This window comes from Pelmatolapia mariae, linkage group LG3_W (assembly GCF_036321145.2).
Source record: "Pelmatolapia mariae isolate MD_Pm_ZW linkage group LG3_W, Pm_UMD_F_2, whole genome shotgun sequence".
Lineage (NCBI taxonomy): Eukaryota > Metazoa > Chordata > Actinopteri > Cichliformes > Cichlidae > Pelmatolapia > Pelmatolapia mariae.
The window spans coordinates 24,618,362-24,637,767 of record NC_086229.1 but is presented as its reverse complement, the minus strand read 5'-3'; the positions used below and the strand labels follow the sequence as shown (position 1 = coordinate 24,637,767).

The following is a 19,406-nucleotide window of genomic DNA, read 5'->3' as shown; positions in this document are numbered from 1 at the left end:
ACAACAAAAAAAGTATTTTTGATCAAGTATAATGAGATTATATAACATTTGGCAATATTCCATTTTCTCTTTGTCAGAAAAGCAACGAGCAACTTATGGAGACAATCAGAGAGACAAGAGAGAAGTGAAGAGAGAAGAGAGCAGTAAAAGAACAGGGATAGTTCAATGTGCTTTTGGTATCAACAAATTGTGTCAAATTTCTTTATTTTGTAATTGTTTCAGAAGAGTTCATGATTAAAACTTAGACAACAACTCAAGGCCAGGTCTGGATGGAACTTTGATAACAGTTACACCCAGAAAAATTTCAGAAATGCCAACATGTATTCAGTATTGCACAAAGTGAGTACTGATTATCACTTAATAGTTGTATAGACTTTTCAGACACCAGCACTCGTTACTGTGGTTTTGGAGGTTACCTTGTTAGTTTTTTTAGTTGATCGCACCTGCTTTTTATCAACAAGCATATAATTTGAAATGTACTCACAGAGCTTTGTTGGAGGCTTTGACCACTGGCAGCATTCTCAGAAGAGCCTCCTCTGAAGCAAAGTATTTCTTCAAGTCGAACTCATCCAGATCTTCTTCCGATGACAGTAAGATGAAGGTCAGAGCTGAGCACTGAGCAGGAGACAGTCTACCTCTGGAGAGACTTCCTGAAGTCCTGTATTGTTGGATCTCCTCCAATAGAGAACGATCATTCAGTTCATTCAGACAGTGGAGCAGATTGATGCTTTTCTCTGCAGACAGATTCTCACTGAGCTTCTTCTTGATGTACTGGACTGTTTCCTGATTGGTCTGTGAGTTACTTCCTGTCTGTGTCAGCAGACCTCTTAGGAGACTCTGACTGGTCTGCAGTGAAAGACCCAGGAGGAAGCGGAGGAACAAGTCCAGGTGTCCATTTGGACTCTGTAAGGCCTTGTTCACAGCACTCTGGTGGAGAGACTCTTTCGTGCTTAAAAAGCTAAAACGCTTGGATGTTGTTTGTTTCTGTTCGAGCAGATTTTTTCCAGAGTTGATGAAGGTCAGATGGACATGAAGAGCAGCCAGAAACTCCTGAACACTCAGATGGATGAAGCAGAACACCTTGTCCTGGTACAGTCCTCTCTCCTCTTTAAAGATCTGTGTGAACACTCCTGAGTACACTGAGGCTGCTCTGATATCGATGCCACACTCTGTCAGGTCTGATTCATAGAAGATCAGGTTTCCTTTCTGCAGCTGATCAAAAGCCAGTTTTCCCAGAGAGTCAATCATCTTCCTGCTCTCTGGACTCCAGTGTGGATCTGTCTCAGCTCCACCATCATACTTGACCTTCTTCACTTTGGCCTGAACCACCAGGAAGTGGATGTACATGTCAGTCAGGGTCTTGGGCAGCTGTCCTCCCTCTCTGGTTCCCAGCACATCCTCCAGAACTGTAGCAGTGATCCAGCAGAAGACTGGGATGTGGCACATGATGTGGAGGCTTCGTGATGTCTTGATGTGGGAGATGATCCTGCTGGCCTGCTCCTCATCTCTGAATCTCTTCCTGAAGTACTCCTCCTTCTGTGGGTCAGTGAACCCTCTGACCTCTGTCACCATGCCAACACAGTCAGGAGGGATCTGATTGGCTGCAGCAGGTCGTGTGGTTATCCAGAGGTGAGCAGAGGGAAGCAGTTTCCCCCTGATGAGGTTTATCAGCAGCACATCCACTGAGTTGGACTTTCTAGGGTCAGTTAGGATTGTAGTTTTGTGGAAGTCCAGAGGAAGTCGACACTCATCCAGACCATCAAAGATGAACACAACCTGGAAGTCTTCAAAGCTGCAGATTCCTGCTTCTTTGGTTTCAGTAAAGAAGTGATGAACAAGTTCCACCAAGCTCAACTTTTCCTCTTTCAGCACATTCAGCTCTCTGAAAGTGAATGGAAATATGAACTGGATGTCCTGGTTGGCTTTTTCTTCAGCCCAGTCCAGGGTGTATTTCTGTGTTAAGACTGTTTTCCCAATGCCAGCCACTCCCTTTGTCAGCACTGTTCTGATTGGTTCATCTCTTCCAGGTGAGGCTTTAAAGATGTCTTCTTGTCTGATTGTTGTTTCTGGTCTGTCTGGTTTCCTGGATGCTGTTTCAATCTGTCTGACCTCATGTTCATCATTGACCTCTGCAGTCCCTCCCTCTGTGATGTAGAGCTCTGTGTAGATCTGATTCAGAAGGGTTGGGTTTCCTGCTTTAGCGATCCCCTCAAACACACACTGGAACTTCTTCTTCAGGGTGGATTTAAGGTTATGATGACAAACTGAAGCTTTAAGGTCTGAACAATAATAATAATAAAAGTACAACTTCAACAATCATATTATACAAAACGCTGATGACAGTTTCTGAGCCACTGAGAAATGACTGAACACACTGGTGTCATAAGTGTCTCATATATCTAACAGCTTAAAACCTTAAGTAGGAAATCCTCTTACGTCTCTGCAGACGGTCAGCCAGCTCCTCCTGCTTCATTCTCCTTAGGAAGTCCACTGTGATCTTCACAAATGCCTCTCTGCTGCTCCTCTGCTCATCATCCTCCCTCTGAAACTCCAAGCACTGGGGCTTATTTGGATTCAGAGCCTTCTGGATCTTCTTCAGCTCGTTCTTCACAAAAGTGATGATGTTGTCCTCCAGCAGCTGAAACAGGATACTTTATGAACGAGCCACCACTCTGAACTTCAGTCTCCACAACATCCACTTCTTTATGATCAAGGAGCATATCATCCATGATCGCTTCACCAATTATAAGTTTGACTTTATCTGATTAACTGAGACTTTGTCCACAACTCCATGATCGCAAAACATTGATTCTGTTCATATGAATGCAGTGATTTCAGTGGGAGAAACATTTCACTGGTGTTCAGAGCTGAACTACCAACGGGTCGATGATCGAAGCCAGAAACTTGGAGATGTTTCAGGTGACTGAGTTGATCATACAGCCAACTGGTCTCAAAGGTTCACTCTGTTTACACATACGGATCAGTATTTAAGGTTTGACTCTCATCATCCACGGGAACACAAACTGGGTGTCATCAGGACGCTACAACACAAAACAAACACCATCCCCACAGACACAGCAGCCAGGGAAGCAGAAGAACAGCACATCAAGAAGGTCCTGAGTAGGGCTGCTCAATTCATCGAATTTTAATCTAAATTACAATCTGAGCTTTCAACGATCATTAAAAATGACTGAGCCGATTATTAGCACCTCCCTCGTGCTTTACTCTCACGCTGCTCTGTGTGGTAAAACGAGCGCACCTCTCTGCGATTCGAACACGCATCACAACAATTAAGAGGACCCGAGGGAAGCTCGGAAAGCTAAGCATAAGTTATTTGGAGAGGATAACGGCTGCTGAAGAAAGAATGCCGTTGGTTGAAAAGAGAGGTAAAACGACTTCAGTGGTGTGGAAACATTATGGGTTTGCGGAGTCAGACGTGGATCAAGTAGACATAGTGTGGAAACTTTGCTACGGTGTCGTAGCTGCACCACAGAGCAACACTACAAATTTATTCAATCATTTGAAGACCGCTTACAAAGTGACATACGATCAAACAATGAAGGAGCAGCAACTTTAGTTGACGTACCTCAATGTCAGTTTGATGCAATTGTGCATTGTGTGGCTACACAGCTTGCCTTGATGTTTGGCTATTTGTATGCATAAATATTGTGCAGAATTTTTAAGTTTGCTAAACATAGATGTTTACATTTTTTCATTTATTTTTTATATTGCAAACATTTGCACTGTTATCAGTATTTGCAGACTATTTTATATTATTTTTTGACAATCTTTAAAGCCATTATTCAATACATTGTTAAATAAATATCTTCAAATAATCGAGGTCTCAATTTCAGTGAAAATAATCGTGATTATCATTTTTGCCATAATCGAGCAGCCCTAGTCCTGAGTAAATATGAATGCTGGTTTGAGGGCGGAGTCAAGGAGGCCATTTACATGAAAAGGGACAGACCATCTCTGAATGGAGGAGGGGCCTAAGGGCACATCTGTCACCATCTTACAATGCTGTGATTGCAGCCATTCCCCAACTCTCTGTGAATCGGACTCATGGCCATTGATCAGTGGTTGTTGATCAATGGTCCTGACAATATGCGTACCAATGATCAATGAACTGACCTCACAGTCCATTGTTCTTTCAGTGCTGCAGGTTTCAGTCATTATACAAATGTCCTGTTTATAAGGTTGGAAACCTGCAGTCAGCTGAGACTGAAGACGTCACCTGATGATGATCAAACATTTCTCCCACTGAAAACGTCCAGATGAACAGAATCAACCTTTTTGGGATTTACTTACCTGGATGATTGAGCATCAAGACACAACTCTGTGACTTTTCTCAGTTGAATAAATCCTCTCCTCCAGGTTTGTTTACATCTACCAGCCCTGTGGCTCTGCCCAGGGACAATAATCTATGTGAGAGGTGGAAAGTCATACAGGTGTCTGCTCCTGCCTTCAATTATTTTTATCTACTGTGTGTCAACTGGCTGAACCTGCTCCAGCTGTCTACTGTCCCCCTAAACTCAACAATGACTTAGTGATCTATCCATTCTCTGACCAAACACATCCTGCTGCAGGATGTTAACATAGCAGCCAATGATGATCCCACTCACTGTGAACAACACATTTGGACCTGATTTGCAGCTCTGGTTTACACGTGAACTTTGACTGCTGTCACCAACTTGAGAGGCTCTACAGTAAAACTGGACTTGTGCACAAAAAGATGTATAAAAATCATAAACTACATTACAAGGACAGCATTGTTCAGTCAACTCTAATTACTACTGGCATGTTAACTCTTCTAATTAAGGTACAGACACTCAAACTTGCTGCTTTCAGTGAGAAGTCAAATGTCTGAATATGAGCTGGAAGCTGCTGAGAGTCCTCCTCCTTCCAATGGGGTTTACTTTCTCTACTACTTTCACTATAAACACGCCCCTTTCATGCACCTGCAGAGGGCCACCAGCAGATGGAGCTGTCTTAAACAAATCCACTTGGATAGTTAGCTGTAGATGATTTTCTCAGTATGATTGTAGGATTTTGAGTTACTCTTTAGATTTATTTAAACTCTTATATTGTGCAAAAGTGTTGAGCGACCCATAATTTCTCTGTACTTTTCATAAGAGCAGCCAGACTTTCAGCTAGTTTTTCTTTTGCTCTGCAGGCTTTATGAAGGTGTGTCAAAGTTGTTCTTTGGCTGCTTTTTAAATCATTTTTAGTCCTCGTACAGGAACCTTCTTCAAGCTAAATCCAAGTGTATTAGACCAGAGTTAACTTGATATGTGTGGGTGTGTAACTCTTAGAAGCTGATTGGCTGCTTTTTATGAGGGCTGGGTCTTTGGAAAGTGAGCAAAGCACAGTTTTAGTAACACACCCTGAACTGCACACTTTAACAAACAACATGAGATTTTAACAGTAATGTAAAAATCCTGTGATTCATTGTTATTAAGCACAAACACATCTATGGCCCCGTTTCCATTAGTAGCTGCTCAGATGGACTCATCACAGGTCGCCACAACTGGACTGGATCTACTGGTTTCCATTACAGTTGAGGACCACCTAATGTGGTCGTCTCAATACAGCCCAGTGTCAACTCACATCATTAGTAAGTGCTAATGCTGCTAATTTCTATCATATCTGTCACTGACAAAGTTATCGTAGAAACAGTTATTCAGCTTCATTCCCACTGATCTCAACTACAAACTGTTTCACTTTGGTTTTTGTTTAAAGCCTCGATGTTTAAAACGTTTCCCTGTGATCACATTTGCACCGTCTGATTTCAAAGTTTGTTTCTTTTGGTCATTTAGTCCACAGAGTCCTTGGTGTTCTGAAAGGGACCTATAAACAAATGTATTATTATTAATATTAATAATAAAGTAGTTGTTGTACATGTACAGACCATAAATATGGAGTCCAGCTGTGTTTGATGCTGCTGGGCAGACTGACCACTGGGAACCTCTGAGCTCTGCTGGTCCACTCTGTGGAGGAACCATGGACAGACACACACACACACACACACACACACACACACACACACACACACACACACACACACGTAATATATGAATTTAGCCTCTAAAATCTGTGTTCAGTCAGTGTTGCTGGTTTCCTGTGTCTGACCTCACGTATGTGCTTCTGAAAAGAACCGTTAACATTTCCCGTAAACACTTTTAAACCTGTGAAAAATCCTTTTTAGAACAGTTTAAGTTGTTATATGTTGAACTCTTGGCTGACATCATATTAAATGCTGTGGATTCAGAATCTGATGTCACTCAAGTTTACATGTGTGAAGGCAGTACTTTTGGTAATACAGTGTAAAGTTAAATTTATTGATTGATTTCCATGAACAGCACTGTGGTTCAGTGTTGTCCTGATGGAGTAACAGCAGCCAGTATGATCCAGGCTTTAGCTGCTGGGTCTCTGTGTGACCTCTCAGACTGTTTAACAGATCAGACACAAAGAGAATCAGAGCAGCTCTTTAAAGACAAACATGAACCCACTCAGGTCACACTTTCCCCACAGATATGAGCATCACTGTCCTCAAACAGCAAATGACCAAGTCTAACATTTGGATCTTTTCTCTTTCATTGTTTTCTTTTTTAAAAGGATTTACCAGTGCTGTCAAAATGAACATGTAGGGTTAGGGGATTAATCTGTTATCATGATTAACCTGATAAAAATCTTTAACACAATTAACACATCTGGAGTGCAGAATGACTCAAAATCCCTGAAATGTTTCTATCAACGCACTTCGTGCAGTTTGTCCAAGTAGAGCTCCCTTTGCACACGTGCAGATGGGCAGTTCATGTGTTAGTGACGGGCAGCTGAACCAATCAGTTCAATATGGAAGATGATAAACGCACACTGGCCTCTTGATGGAAAGTTTGAGTATTAAATAAATAACAAGACGGAGCAGCCGACCAACATGAAGTATTCTCCACATTGTGAGAGAAAGAATTTTCTTTTCACCGAAGCACTTCCAGCTTAAAGTATCACAATAATGCAAAGCACTGATGACACAACTGCCAAGTGGACAAACTGCAGACCTGTTAATATTGTTAATAACAGAGTTGTGGTTCCTCGTGTCAAAGACTTGAAGAAGAGTGACAGAGTGTGTTAGACTGCTGCATGATCAGTGCCACCTCCACAGACTTGTGAAGAAAATGATTGTTTTACAGACGGGCTCAGATTCAGGATCAGCTGAGGAGTTTGAGTTTATGGTGTAAACGTCTGTTACAAGCTTAAATATAAAGTTGAAAAAATCTAATTGCAGCTATTGATCAAGTAATTGTGATTAATCACGATTATTGACAGAAAATTGTGTGATTAATTAGTCATTTTTTAATCTACTGACAGCACTAGTGTTTACTCTTGTGCCTCCAACTGTTTTACGCCCTTTTGACACCTTCGTGGTCAAAAGTGTACATGCACAAAATCTACAATAAAATCCTCATGCAACAATAGGACAGACACACAATCCATTTATCTCTTTGTCTCAAACACACACACGTGTATTCAAAGCCTTGATTTGTTCATATTTCATTTGTTGTGTTTTTATCTGCAGCGTTTTCAGTGTTGGTGCATTTTACACCAAAAATGTTTCCATTGATGAATCAGATTGATATGAATGTGTTTCACACACATCCATACAAATCACTCCCTGGTGGTCACATGACTCTATAACATAACAGGAGTCATGTGACAAGAGTTTCATGCTGTGGCCTAAAATGTCAAAATGGTTGAATGTGGTGGAGTAAAATGTGGAATATAAAGTACTTTTCTTCAATATGAAATGTTTGCAGGCCTGACAGGAGGTGGACGGACGCTCTGATCACTTCCTGTTTGCTGAAGTGGGTTTTCAGTTGTGTGCAAACCAAAGGCTTTTTTTTAAGACACAGTTTAAATGGGATTGAGGGACTGACGTGTTTGCACTGCAGTTTATATCCAACAACATCAAGCAGTTAAATCAAAGAGTTCATGTTACTAACAGCTCACCTCTCTGCAGCAGACACAGGCTGGACTTTAAAATCAATGGGAACACCTCTAGACCAGTCACTCTGTAAGGACTCAGAGCTGGGTGGAGGTCCAGGTGGGTTCCTGTGAATAATGATGGAGCAGTGATGTGAGTGCTGAGCTGTGACATGGAGAAGAGTCATGGACAGTTAGAGATGGTCGTCTCACCTCTGAGCTTTGGTCTGGCTCTCATGTTCCCCACACAGAGTGCTTTTAGAGGGAGGGACTCCCTCCTCTCTGTCCTCACACTGATCCATGCTGCTCACATCAGCTCACACACACTTTCTACCTTCACCTGCAGAGGAAACACAAATCATTCGTGTGCACATCAGCTGAAATCCTCCTTTCCATCATGTGTGCTGTCCAAATATCAGCTGCTTCTTTCCTGCTTCATCTCAGTGTCAGCTGAATGCAGTCAGACAGCAGTGTGAGGCAGAGGAAGCTGCCATCAGCTGCTCTACTATCAGTCCACTAGATGGAGCCATGAAGCGCACACGATGCATTCACTGACACACACTGATTCACTGTGACTGGAAGCTTCAGTGTGAACAACATTTTAAACATTTCAGCTGATCCATGATTCAAAGAGGATCAGCAGAGTTAAAGCTTCACACTAATTATTCCTGCTGAGTTTGCAGAGAACTGCACACACACTGATTTACTGTTTGGGAAACTAGAAAAATGTTAGTCTTGAACTGGATGTGTAATGCAGACAGGGTAGGACCCGAATATAACGGTGAAACACACGGCCCCCTTATATACAAAGTGTATAAACTCAAAATGCACATTTCACTTAAAAATTAAAATGTGAAAATGTGAACAAATCAACTTGTTAGAGATATTCTTCTCCTGTTGAAAAAAAACAAAAAAGAAAGAAGTCTTCTCATCATATATTGATGCTTCCTTCCTGTGTGACAAAAAATAGGAGACAGATGTTTGTTTGTTGTTTGTTGTTTTAAGTTAATTCCCAATAAAACTGTTTTGTTGCTAACTACATCGCTGTCTGTATTATTGCTGAAGTCCTAAATGATCATGTTTAAAGTGTTTGTGCTAATAACATCAAGTCAGATAGACATGCAGAACAGCACTGACTGATTAAGTAGTTTAATGTGCAGGTGCTGACCATAAACACATTTTGAATGAAAGCCGGGGAACTTTGGTAGCACAGAATCAAGTGGCTATTCTTTGTGACCATATGGATCACTCATATTACCATTATTTCACCCAAAGGCACCAAATTAATACTCAAAAAAGCTGCAGCAATACACACAAATATAAACAGTACTTGGTGACAACTTTTAGCCTTTAACCCTCTGGGGTCCAGGGTATAATTGGCCGTTTTTGACTACTTTTGATTTGGCCTCTATATTTGACCTTTAAAAACTGTTCATCTTGATAATCTGTTATTTACTTATTTTGACATAATGTGTCAGCACAATTGATCTAAATTCAGCCAAAATTTAAAATACAAGTAGAAAGTGATATTTTTGACTGTAAAAACCACAAGCATGTTTAAGGAATCATTTTCATAACTTGAAATGCAAATAGAAATTGGACATTTTTAAAAAATATTTTGCAAACAATAAAATTACATGGTACTATTTACCTAAAAATGCAGCCAAGGCTCAGACGTTTTTTATATAACCATTTAAAACTATTTACAGAACAATCAGGTGTTCTGCATCAAATAAGAAGGCACACAAATTATTTGTGCAACTCCAAATAGTTTGTGTCACTATAACAAATGAGAACAGCACAGGGATAAACCTGCAGGTCTGACAGCAGGTGTGTCACTCAGCGTTTACACTGCAATCTGCCTATAGTTGCTTTTTAGCATAGTACTACAAAAAATGGTAAATCTGTGATATATGATTGATAAACGTAAAGTTAACTGTATAAATTCAATGACTTTGTTACTTTTAATGATTGGAGAGCACCTGCTTCAATTCGCACTCAATTCAAACTTTACGTTGCACGCTCACTTAACTTGCGTTTGCACTTTTTGTCCACACGTAAACTGCGTTTCCGTTAACTGAAAACTGAGATTTTTAAAGACGCCTGCCAAGGTGGATATTTTCGAAAACTCCATTTTAGCATTTACGTGTGGACGAGGAAAACAGAGAAAATGCAGTGTCAAAGGTGTGCGCCTTTTTTGACGCCACACTGTGCTATTAATTATTATTTAGTTCAGTCAATAGATCAAGTTTTGTAGTGACTATGAAATATATTGTAATTATCTGTTTCCTGTTTATCCTAGACAGGGCAAAAAAAGACTCCAAATTAAAAAAGGATGAAAATGAAAGACTGGTGCATTGTGCAGTTCAGCACTGGTGGTACCGAAATAGCCCCTATTTCATGAATAAATGGGGAGAAATTGTCATGGCCTCCATATCCTCCGCAAGACACATTCAGGATCCACGCCGCACTAAAGAGGAGAGTTCATCCTGGTGCAATATGGCTCACCTATGCACCAGTGCGACTTCTAATAAGCCATGGTGGGTATCATCTGGATTGGTGTTGTATAAATGTAACAATAAGAAGTTTTTTGTGTCCTAATTTTTGTCTGGCCATACATTGTGTTTGTACTTCCAGACACATTTCACGAAGCAGAACACAGTCTTCAGAAATATCTAAGTGAACGCTGTGATACGTCTGACCTTCAGTCCGAAGCTGAAACTCAGACCAGTCATAAAAGAAAGCACAAGTAAAACTTTTTTTATTCACAAACATATCCTTGATTGCTTAAAATTTACGATCTTGTCTTTTGTACATATCTGTGATGCTTGCATACTGCAATATCACCACATAATATAGTCCACAAAGTGGAAGTTTGTAAACTTTTTAAAACTGCAAAGCCGTGTACACTTGCGCACTTCAAAAATTCATTGTATACTGCACCTTCTTGCACATCTCCGTTTCCTGTGTGTGTGTTATTATAAATCAAACTGTAACTTTAGGAAAAAATATTCCAAAAGCACATTTGTAATTATGACCGTTTTCAACTTATTTCTTTAGACCAAATCCCCTGTACACATATAGTGACTCTGAGGATGAGCAGCCCACAAAAGAATGGTTTCCCCAGGCACCTCGAGTGAAAATACCAGGTAATAAAATACTGTCTAGTGTCTTTGTACATGTGTGACACACGGAAACTCTTTTGCCAAGTTGTCTGTATTCCTAAATACACCTTTCACCACTCTGGCAGAACACTCCAAACGACACAGCTTTGCGATCTCCCCAGCATGCAGAGTCTGATGTCGGGGCCTTCCCTATAGATGGTATGCTTTTAAAATAGTTTTAAAGCTGAATCACAATGTCATTGTGCACTTATCTTCAAAACACCAGTTTATACTCCTGAATGTCATCTTGTTGTGATTTGTTTTTCTGTAGATTCCAGAGACTCTGTGAGGCCACTATTACAAGGCAAGTTTGAAAATCTTGGAATTTCAGATTTTTCATGGTATAAATGGTAAATGGCCTATATTTGTACAGCACTTTAACTAGTCCCTAAGGACCCCAAAGCGCTTTACACATTCAGTCATCCACCCATTCACACACACATTCACGCACTGGTGATGGCAGCTACATATACAAATATCAAATATATGTGACAGGCAAAAACTAGCAAACACTTTTAGCAGTTAAAACAACTAATAATTGAATGCAGAATGTTACACCATCACTTATGGATATATTAGTTTTTTGCCTCCCACTGCTTAAGCCATTAATCTTTCTGGAATTGTTCTTTGAAACAGATGCGACCTCACAAAAGATGTTAACTATGCTGACAGACCTGACGAGATCTCTTAACGAACTCCGTGAGGAGGTCAGAGCCATCCGCAATACCGGCTCCAATGAATCTGTAGATGCTGGGGTATTGCCTCTGGATTTGCCGTTGCACAACATTGAGGAGCTAAACAATGCAGAGGCAGCTCTTCAATCACAAGAGGCAAATAAGGCAATGGTAAGTATATAAAGCTTATGTACACTTTGTAACTATAAAGTGTAATAGCTGTCAGATGTGATTTAAATGCATAACGACGGCATACACACAAGCACTTGCATAAACATTTAAGACATGAGACACGCTAATTTCATCTCTTAAAATGTGTCTATAGGTGAGACGCTTTGCCTTGATTGGAGGGACCACACTGGAGGTGCGAGTCCGCCGTGTAATGGCTTATGCCATCACAAACGAGCTGGCCTCAGTACTAAACTGGGCAGGGAAAAAAACAAAGGACCAGACGAAGCGAAGAAGGGCATTTAAAGATACTGCGCTGTGCAGATGCATATTTGGTAAGTTTTACCATTTATTGTAGTTTTATGAGCCTAAAGTGAACAATAAAGGGATCGATTGATCTGCTGGGTGTGTTTCACATGTGCTATGTCCGGTCTTTGCTATATTACTTTGTCTTTTTAATAACAAGACTTTCATGTCTGGTTAATCTGGAGATGGAGTCTTTGGTCTTCAGCTTGTTTAGTCCTCGGGTTATAGTTTGTATAGCCCGAGGACCCCATGTTTATTTTGTTTTAAAGGATGCATGGCACACCATGCTAATACTTTTCACTTTTTCCACTCATAGCTCTTTGGGAATCAAATGCGGCAGTTTGCAGATTTACGCCTGGTGACTTTCATGTTTATCAGCCTGGGAGTTTGCATACTTTCTCCCTGCTGAAGACAGGAGCGAGGGGCGGGGTCACATATTGAAACAGACGCAGCCCAGGCGGAGAAATTTTGCTTTTGCTTTTTGGGACTCATTTTATTTCTCTACGTGATAAGAAAACTATTCAATCAGATAGTTATTTATTATGAATGAAATACAGTTACATTTTCAAGCACTTTTAAGCACCACATCTGAAATTCAGGTTCAAATTTCTCTCTGAAACAAAGTGACAGCAGGCTGAGTCAAAGACAGAAACCTTATTTAAACACCAAATATTCACCGGCGTCACTTCCTGATCCAGGATTGAAAGAGGACGTTGCACTTACTCAGCTTCTTCCCATGAACGTCTTCACTCTGCAGCTCTCTGCTGTCTGGACCAGGTCTGTGTAGAAACTGAGAAAATCCTCTGCTTCTTCTCCGTAACCGTCCTCTGTGTCTGCAGGCTGAAGTCACATTAAACACTTCACACCAGCAAAGAGTCTGAAGCTCACAGGTCAAAGGTCAGCTGCTGCACCTTGTGTGATATTAATTTGATCAATAATTAACTTGCAGCAGGTTTCTGCTCCAACTCCAACACACTGAAAACAACCCTGAAAACAAATCACATGATGTGTGTGTGTGTCTGCAGGCTTCAATAGATGAGCATTAAACACGTCACACCAGCAAAGAGTCTGAAGTTCGCAGGTCAAAGGTCAGCTGCCACACCGTATATAACAATTCACTTTTCAACAGTAGATAGCCTGTAGGCATCTCTGCAGTGATAAACAGTTTACACATTAAACACTGAACCATAAAAGAGGCTTAAGCTGCAGCTCACAGGTCAAAACTCAGCTGCTGCACCCAGTTATCATAATGATAACTGGGCACTTTCACTTGGCCTTGGGCTGTTTTGACTGAGCTACACTGTATGTGTCAAATGTTGTAAATAAACTGGGAGTGATTTGGTTGTATTGATTTGTTTTTTGTTTTTATGTTTCCATGTAGATGAATGAAGACAGATTCACTCTTACATTTTCAAAATGGCAATAAGGTAGACCACGTCTATGCTTTTCTGCCTCTTCACAGATAATCCCAGTGATTTTCCTTGGTCTGAAATCTCACCTGATCTTATGATATTGAGAGTCATCTGCCTTTGAGGCAGCAAACCAAACAGTGTTCTCTAAACTCTTTAACTTTAATATACTTTGATATATTTCAGATTTCTGAGCTCTGCTCTGACTCCGTGCCAGTAGCTCCTTAATATGACTTTAGTTTGATCAATAACTAACCTGCAGAAAGTTTCTGTTCTGACTCTGCCACGCCGAACAACCCTAAGAACAAATAATATGATGTGGGCTTCAAAACTGAGCATTAAACACAATAAAAGACTCACAAGTTCCTTCTCAAAGGTCAGCTGTCTTTAGATCCATCATTAACCTGCAGCAGGTTGATGTGTTTGTAAGAGTTTCACTTTCAGGAGAAGATTTAAATGAGTCACATAAATGTGAACTACAAAGTCTGTGACACACAAATTACTGCAAACTGCATGAAATCTGAGCAATGAAATCTGACCTGAATAAATCCAGTCTTCTGCCTGTTGTGGTTGTGACAGCTGCTAGTAGGAGAGTTTGTTTTTAGGAGGTGGAGATGTTCTCAGAACGAGTGCGTAATTGTCTCTTTGTGTAGACGCTAAAAGCTGTGAGCCAAAACTCTGAAACTCTTCACTCAGTCCTCACGCTGAGAGTTCAGAGGCTGAACTTATTGTTTCCCCATAACACTGTTTTCATGAAACAGAGCAGAAATGAGCTTCTGTTTCTCAGCAGTGCGCACACAGAGAGCCACTCCTCTCTGCTTAGTCCAGAGGTTCCCAACGTGTGGGGCCCGCCCCCTAGTGGGGGCGCAGAGCCATTGCAGGGGGGGGCGCGTATGAAAAGGGAAAAAAAAAAAAGAGCGCTTGGACACTGTGGACAGGTTTTTGACGGGGCTCCCACACAAGCGCAAAGCAGGAGATTAAGCATCGCCAAATATGTTTCCAAACCAACTTCCTTCCAAGCCAAAGACAGGAAAATATGGTGAAGCATATCTTCCCTTTGGCTTCACCTGCACAAGTGCCAAGGTAGGTCTCCCCTGCAAAATTAGTTTCCCTGCATCAGGAGCACGCGCTGTGCTCTCCAAATAACGGACAAACAGTATCCCACATTCTTGATTTTTAGTTCACAAAGTAGTTTGTGAACTAAAAATCAAGAATGTGCATGATGTTAGCTCTTTATGCAGTAAAGTTACAGTGGGATACAAATAATATCAGGCTGATCCTGCCGTAATTTGTTCCCCGGTTCAAATCACGGACAAACAGTATCCCACAGCTGTTTATGTGTTTAAACCCATTTTGCACAGAGAGGCATTTTTTGAAAAATGTATTGATAGCAATGTTGAATATTATTACACAGGAAAAAGGTGGTGGGGGGGCGCACACAAATTTCTTGTAAAAAAGGGGGGCCTGGCAAAAAAAGTTTGGGAACCACTGGCTTAGTTTGAACAAATCAAAGTGAAATGTCTGTGAAAACACAGCTGATCAAACTGTGTCAGATTAATGCCTCAATGTTTCACTGTGAGATTAAAAAATACATAAAAATTATTTAAAGAAGCAGGAGGCAGATTTTCACAATTGTTTTTAATTCAAACTGTCATTAACACCTCAGTGTTGTCTCTGTGTCTGAGCAGATTCAGGCATTACTCAAATAATAAAGGCTTTTTATTACTATTATACTTTTCATTAGTCTCCAGGTTGATTATTATAAACAGAATTATTAAAGTTTTTATCATTTCAGGCTGAAAATCATCATGAATTTGGTTCTAATCAAAGAAGCTCCTTTAATGTGTTTCATTAAAATCCTCACACAGACTTAAAAAGGCGACATTAACATTAAAATAAATGAATGAAGCTTCAGCTGAGAGCTTCATGCAGTTCATAGCAGTCACAGCTCTTTATTACGCAGAGTTTGTGTGAGAAGCTGCTTTATGGACAGCTTCATGTCTTTATTATTTCTTCATAAATCAAACACGCAGGTTTGTCTGTAGATGATTTAAAGTGTGTCGTTGTGCAGTTAAAGCTGTTTGTGTGACGCCCTGACCTCCTGTGAATGAAACAGCCAATCAGATCCATCAGAGAGAGCAGGAAGTGTTGTGTGTTTGTGACAGAACAAGGAAACAGTGATAATGATGAACAATGATGATCCTCTGATGACGTGTTTGTGTGTCCTGTTACAGTAACACTTGTTCATCTGTTGCTCTCCTACACTTTCCTATAAATAAAGGAGAAAAAGTCCATTTAGTTTCATTTCCTAAAGCTCAGAGTTACACTTCACATTCCTGCAGTCACATCAAAAAGCTTCACTTTGGTCCAACATCTACATGTTAACATGAAACACAGAGAGACTGCAGAACATCTGGAACATCTGCACTTTGACCCAAACTGTTATAGTCAGAATATTTTCTACACATTTCAGACATGAAGCAAACCTTTATTTTGATTTCTTACATGTTCATGGAGGGATGGACAAGTTTAAAGTGCTTCAACGTCCCACGTCTTCTATTTAAATATGAACTGTGAACGACACGTAATCATCTGTAAATGGCTTGAGGCACACTCAGGCCGCCTACAGGGCAGGTGGGGAACAGCAGGTACCTGAAATCAAGTGAGATGTTAGTGAGAAGTTAGAACAAAAACGGACTTAAGATGGCTCTAAGTGATCAAAGTTGATCTAAAACAGAAGATAAATCCAAAGCAGCATCAGATGAATTTTACCATTTCCAGTTACGGTGCCCTTCATCAAATATGGAAATGTGTTTTTTTGCCGTGTTGTTGTTCTTCCTATTGTGTTTAGGCCAGAGATGCTCTTCAAAAAGCTGACAGACCATATTACAAGAACATGGTGTGAGTCCGATTTGATATTCCAGTCAACGCTGAGAGACCTTAACCAGGAAGTCAGAGGTCAGCTGATGCTGCGAGCAGGAAATGAACCAAGGGAGAGGTTCACTCTACTCAATGTCAAAGAAAATATGCTGGTATTTGTTGATGTTGATATGTGTTGTTGGTGTTTGTATTTTCTGTAAATGCTTTGTTCCAGATGGACAGGGAATCAGTTGCTATATGATGACATCATCTTGACGTTGATGAGGAGAAAAACTAGTTTTGTCCTGCAGATGGCGATCTTGCACCGTGTTCAGAGAGCCGACACTTGATGATGCTGCTCTATTCAACTTACTTTAGCCTGGGTTGGACTCTATATGAGCAGCTTCACTCTGGTTTCACTGTTAAATACACTTGTTTGATTTCACTTGTAAAAGTTGAAAAATATTTTATTGTAAAATTATTTGTTGGTACATTTTTTGAGGGTCAAATATCTTGTTTGATTTTAGTTATAAACTGTTAAGGTGGAAAAAATGAACCAGGTTAAAATACTTTAAATCAGTGCAGACGTATAATGTAATGTAAAAGGCTGATAATGGTTGTAGTGGGCTTGTAATGTAAATGTGATTAAATGTGACATTAATGGTGACGCTGCATAAACCTGATAAAACAGTTCTATTAGTGGGTCTGTGTGATCAGCATCAGTGGGTTAAGGTGAGGCCTTGACTAGTAGAACGTCATGTTGGTGTCTGACAACACATGAGCCAACATCAGACTCCGAGCGCTACGATGCTAAAGATCAGAAGATCCAGTGTGACATCATCGTTACCTGGCAACAGCAGCCTTCATCTGACTTTATTGGAGGATATTTACACCAGCAACACTGTTTAGTCTGATATGACGGATTAACAACATGCTGTGATATCCAGTTCATCTGTAATAGATACTGGATCTAATCAGTGAGCAGATATTTAATCAGCTTATTTATAACTGTACTAGAAACAAACACAACTGTGTTGGTGATTCATGCAAACCTGCATATCAGCCTTTGAAGGTTTTGTAGTATTGAGAACAAAGAGGTTGTGTTAGGGCTGAAAAGCCCGACTTGTTCTCCTCTGCAGGTCATCAAATGCACCACAGAAGTTTGTATTTGCACAGCCTGTATATGTTTGATGGCTTTATTATTCTCTGTTCAAAGACAATAAATGTGGAAAATGTCTCATGTAGTATCAGCTTCATTTAAAATGAAGAGTTCACAAATAAACTCATGTTTTTATCTTTGAAGATGATCATAAAGTAGAATTGATGGTCCAGCAGACAACAGCAGGAGGTTTGAGCCCTTCTGATGCAGCAGAAACAGGATTTGGAGGAAGATGTTAATAGATTAGAAAGAATTGTACACTGTGAATCAATGCAAGTCTTTCTAGATAGACAGATCTTTAATAATCCCTCAGGTAGGTTCCTCTGGGACAGTCACAGATAGAGACACCAATTCTGACGTCCTTTGAAAGTTTTCATCACTCGTCATGTACACAGATGTTAATTCTACATATTCCTAGTACTGAACTCTAAATCAATATGAAGAAAATGCTCCTACTAATCTGCATATATGTTGATATCAAATCCTTTTCCAGCACATGGATAAATCTCTATAAATCTTTCAGTCTGATCAGAATGGGCACAGTGTTGTTATTGCAGCACTCCCTGATGTTTGAAAAGCTAAATGTCCATTTTAAAGTGGTCGTGTGTAGGATTGTGTTTCCTTCCTTTGTGCAGTTCTTACAGTAAACATGTTTGAATGTTTCCTGTTCCCCTGATGCTTCTTCCTGTTGGATAAAGTTGGTTTGAATAACATGTTCTTATAGGTTTCAATGAACTTCAAACTGTGATCCACTTACAAAACTGTCTCATTTTATTGGAACGATCCACATTTGCATCCATTCACGGTACATTTGACATCTGAACACGTTTGTACACATGATGAAAGGACAGATGGTGTTTGTGTGTCCTTCTTAAACTTAGTGTGAATGTTTCATCATGTAGAACTACTTAGAACAAAGTCTTTGGGAACATTTGGAGAACACGTTTAGGAAAGTAACATCCTGGTAGAACATTTTCTTAAAGCAAAGCAGAGCTGCAACATGACTGTGAGGATTCACAATAATAAAGTCACAATACTTTATTATTGTGAAGACTAAAGTGCACCTTAATGCTGCCAATGAATACACATGTTCTTTGTGAAAGCATGAGCACAGCTGACATGCACCACACTGACCCCACTCGCCCCATTTCTTCATCCACTTCTTGCTCTTGTGCTTGAAATGAGACGCAGACGCAGCAAAAGTCAGAGGCTCTAAAATCCACAAAAAGGGGGCTTGTTAGATCAGGATATTGATGTGATCCATAGAAAACATGGATAATACACCACTTTATTTGAAGACATCTGTAGCACTGCCTCAGTTCTGATGTTTCCACAGACTCCTCTGTGCACCTAAAGAAAAGGTCAAAGGTCAGCAGCACATGTAGTTGGGACAATCCTTCATTTACAAACAACAGTCGCACAAACTACACAATGATTTTCCTCCAATTAGGACTTTTCACCTGCAGAAATGGTCCTGTGTGATTTCTAGGCTGTGATATAAAAACTAGTTCCTAATGGCAGCGATTCACTCAGTAAACATGTGTTTGCTTCACCAACCTCACACACAGATCCAATAAGATCAGGAAGTGGGCAGTATAGTACAATATGTGTTATTTTGTACTGTACTGCCCAAACTAAAGATCTGCTGAAGTGTTGGAAATGATTCAGATGTTTATTTTGGACGATA

At 40.3% G+C, this 19,406-nt stretch overlaps 2 protein-coding genes across 2 annotated transcripts in view; both read right to left on the bottom strand.

Moving 5' to 3' along the window:
- The window catches only part of LOC134624293 (NACHT, LRR and PYD domains-containing protein 12-like), a 521,298-nt gene that overhangs the window by 84,309 nt on the left and 417,583 nt on the right, over positions 1 to 19,406 (bottom strand). The gene's annotated exons all lie outside the window — the stretch shown is intronic.
- Positions 481 to 19,406, bottom strand: part of LOC135932491 (protein NLRC3-like) — a 41,595-nt gene continuing 22,669 nt past the window's right edge. The window contains exons 5-6 of the mRNA XM_065469978.1: positions 2,437 to 2,638; positions 481 to 2,270 (exon numbers count right to left, since the gene is read on the bottom strand). Coding sequence (XP_065326050.1) covers positions 481 to 2,270; positions 2,437 to 2,638 — 1,992 coding nt within the window. The remainder of the gene's footprint in view (positions 2,271 to 2,436; positions 2,639 to 19,406) is intronic.